Source organism: Hipposideros armiger, unplaced genomic scaffold (genome assembly GCF_001890085.2).
Source record: "Hipposideros armiger isolate ML-2016 unplaced genomic scaffold, ASM189008v1 scaffold_2067, whole genome shotgun sequence".
Classification (NCBI taxonomy): Eukaryota; Metazoa; Chordata; class Mammalia; order Chiroptera; family Hipposideridae; genus Hipposideros; species Hipposideros armiger.
This window is the reverse complement of record NW_017733415.1, coordinates 71,690-75,319: the sequence shown is the minus strand read 5'-3', so window position 1 is coordinate 75,319 and position 3,630 is coordinate 71,690. Positions and strand designations below refer to the sequence as shown.

The window sequence follows — 3,630 nt, the reverse complement described above, 5'->3', positions numbered from 1 at the left end:
GACCAGCTGAAATCACCAAATAACCTGCTGCATTCACTTAGAGAAAGCTCAGCTTATAGGTGTTTTGTGAGCAGTCAGATGGGGGGACAGAAGTGTAAATACAAATCCGATTTATACAGTATCACTTGTTCCTTCTTGTACTTGCACATGTTGCAACATACACACAGACATACAATCCAGAAGAGAACCAGAATAAAGTCCACTCTTTAAGCAAACATTTGGGAGCTGGTTATATGCCTGGGCCTGTTTTAAGTGCTCATATAACCATCGGGCTCTGTACTCACACATAAATGTTTGTTGGGTGAAGGAACAGACAGTACACAAGTAAGTGAACATGCATTTGAAGTAAATAAACAGGATAGTAAAATAAAGTATGATTGACTAGGGCTACTCTAGAGAGATGATCAGAGAGGGCCTCAGAAAGGAAGAGGCTCTGGCACTTAACTGAAATTATTATATGCTCCCGTAATGATGTCTTACTTTGAACTAGAATATGAACATCACAAAACAGGATCCCTGTACATTTTGCTTACCAGTGTATCCCCAGCACTGTAGCAGTGCCTGGTCCACAGCAGACACGCAATAAATATTGAGTAATAATGAATGGGTGACATTCTATCACAGTCACACAGCAACTGGGTCTCCACTGATGTGCATGAGGTCCCTGAGGACAGGGTTATTTCTGCCAATGCCTCTGTATTTCTGCCTTCGGGAGACACGTAGGGAGCATTTGCCTGTGGCAGGCAGTGTGATAGGAGCAGCAGATGGAAGAATAGGAGATGGGGGTCCTGCTCTGAGCTGACATGTTAGCAGGGCGGTAACATAGAAAATGAACAAAGAAACAAGGTCATTTCAGATTTTCACAAATGCGCTAAAAGAAAAACAGCACGGTGCAGTAGAGCGTGGTGGCAGTGAGGAAGGAGAGAAGGGAGGAGAGTAGTACTTGTGAAGGGGTAGTCAGAAAAGGCCTCTCTAAAGATGAAATTTAAGCTAAAAACTGAGCCTTGCTCCCCACCATGACTGCAGACTGCAGAGCCCACCAGAGGCCCGTAAGCAAGCCATACTCAAGAAAGAGTTAAGGAATAAATGAATGAATGAAAAATGAACAGATGAACAGATGAATATGTCTACAAAACACAGGCCAGCTCTTTAAACAAGCAGAGGGAAGAGAAATGGAGTTAGGAGCTCACTCTGGGGCACACACACTTCACCCAGGAAGGGGCTCACTGCCCTCCTCACCTGCCCACAAAGTGAGTCAAGACCCAGGCAGGCTCTTCCCCACTCCGTGAGGTTCAAACATTAGTGTTCCATCTTTCGGAATTGAAAGCACAAAGAGGTGAGAGTGGAGCCCTGAGGAGCAGGGCATGCCGGGAAGCCAGGGGGAGCGGTGCTGGGGTGAGGGCACAGCTCACCTAGGGCAAAGGCGGCGAGGAAGGCGGTGATGACACTGCTGGCACACAGCAACTCCACCTTCGCAAAGTCTACTTCCCCCCTAGACAGAGCTCCCAGCAGCAGGGCAGCCATAGCGGCCAGGAGCCCCACAACGGTGGCCTGCACCTGTCAGGGCAGAAATCAGAAACGTGAGGAAGGGCCCCTCTGACCACCTCCACTCCTCCCTGCCCTTCGCTGCATCTCCTCTCCAACCTCAAGAGGTCAGAGGAACACAGACTAACACCCTCCTTCAACCCAATTCCCCTGAAAACGACTGCTTGGCCCTCTGCTCCTTGTTCCTTGCCATCTTTCATCAGGGAACCGAGTTCTTCATCTTCTGCTCTGCCCTTAGTCAAGGGCCACCAGGCTCTGGCTCACAGCCCCTCTCCCACTGCGCTGGGCAAGTGTTCTGTAACCTCTCGCAGCACAGACAATCGACCTCCCCTTGTGGGAATGCTCCCTGATCCACAGGTACAATTCAGAGGCTTCTGTACGCACCTCCCAGTCTCTCTCCCTGACTTGCCTTCCTTGGTATTTGCCCTGGAGGCTGGTGCCCCTTTCTTTGCATTCTCCCCCATCCCAAGCTATAGTTCCCATCTCATGTGGGTGGGGACACACCTCTATGCCCACTCAGGTCAGTACCAGGGGGTGCCCCAGATCCGAGAATCAATACTGGTGTCTACTTTCAGTAATCCAAAACATCTCAATGGAACCATGTGTTATTAAAGAAGGTTGGATAGGGGCCGGCCGAGTGGCTCAGTTGGTTAAGAGCTCGCTCAAGAGTTTGAGCTCTGAGCAACAGCGGTTCGATGCCCGGCTCGAGCTGAGTTGCCANCAGAGCTGAGACAGAAAGGGCCCCAGTGCCTGAACACTCTAAATCAGAAGTGTTTTGTTGCTCTGCTTCAGTTGCCAACATGTAAAAACAGGTGATGTCTCAAATCCTTGGGTCCATGTTCCCACAGGGCAATGATAAATTGGAGCTCCGTTATGGCTGCTCCTTTGTCTGGGGCATTTCCTCCCATCAACCATCACCACATGCTCCAGCGCTCCCTGATGTCTTCACTACTGTCCGCTCTACTCATTTACACTACCTGCTTCCAGGCATCCAGGGTCCTGACTGCGCTCAGAATTGACACTTACTAGATGCAAATGGTTGTGTGTAGCCATCTTATCTAGGCTGTGTTAGCTGCAGGGTAAAAAACGTGATGCTTGGAGGGGAGCAGTCAGCTGTGCAAGCCAAGCCGGGGAGAACCATGTGGGCAACGGTGATGCTGCCTGCCCACACTGCCCAGGGCATGCGCAAACTTTTTCCAGGGCAGACCTGGGGAGACCTCTGGTGGAGTAAGGGCCTGTTGCCAAAAGATGTGTGAACATCTCGTCTCCCTCAGCTGCTGAACAGGTTGCCAGGTTGCCTTCAGAGGAGCTGTGGCTTCCCCTGCCTCGTGCCTACAGGGAAAGCATATGCTGTTACTGCTGCTGCCTTGGCTGAGGCATCCCTTCTTGGGAGTCACTTCTTGAGCAGTTTATATGAGTCCTGTGTGAACTTCCTTCCCCAAGGAGGCACTGTCACCTCTGAGGATGTGCTGCCTGGCCAGGCCAGCCTAAGGCCCTCCCTGGTCTCCTTGTATACCCTGGTCCTAAGGGGAAAAATGACAACCTACATGTCTGCTGACTTGAGTAGTGTGACCCATCTAACATGGCTGGAACAGCCTGAGGCACTTGCTGGAGAACGCCTGGACTCGGTCAATGACCTCAGGCTTTGCCTTTGTAAAAGGACTTCTGACTCCACGACGGACCCCACCGGTGGATTCCTGAGGGAACGGTGCCCAATCTGAATGTCACAGGATGGGTACAAACATTCCCATTCAGCCTTGCTGGTGGACCCCTCCTTCTTGGGGCCCCCCTACCTTTGTGTTTATAGAAGAAGCTACTAAAGAAAGCCAGAATGGACAACGTGATAAGGTCTCCCAGGCTGGCTGCAATGGGTGTGGCGATGTTGTCTGGGTTGACCCCGAGCTTTCGAGCACCAATCACTATACAGACCATCAGCATTCCTGCAGAGAGGAGAGAGAAGAGATTCAAAGCTCAGGGAACCGAGTGAACCCAAGGAAGCTCAGGGGTACAGCAGAGAAGTGACACAGGATGAGCAGGTGGTCAGGAGGCTTCTCGGTAACTTCCCTCTAGCCACACAAGCCGAGG

General features: G+C 51.1%; 1 protein-coding gene across 1 annotated transcript in view; it reads right to left on the bottom strand.

The window, feature by feature from the left end:
- Positions 1-3,630, bottom strand: part of LOC109378498 (solute carrier family 41 member 3-like) — a gene marked incomplete at its 3' end in the record, with an annotated part of 87,170 nt that overhangs the window by 13,786 nt on the left and 69,754 nt on the right. The window contains exon 6 of the mRNA XM_019634861.1: positions 3,339-3,485. Coding sequence (XP_019490406.1) covers positions 3,339-3,485 — 147 coding nt within the window. The remainder of the gene's footprint in view (positions 1-3,338; positions 3,486-3,630) is intronic.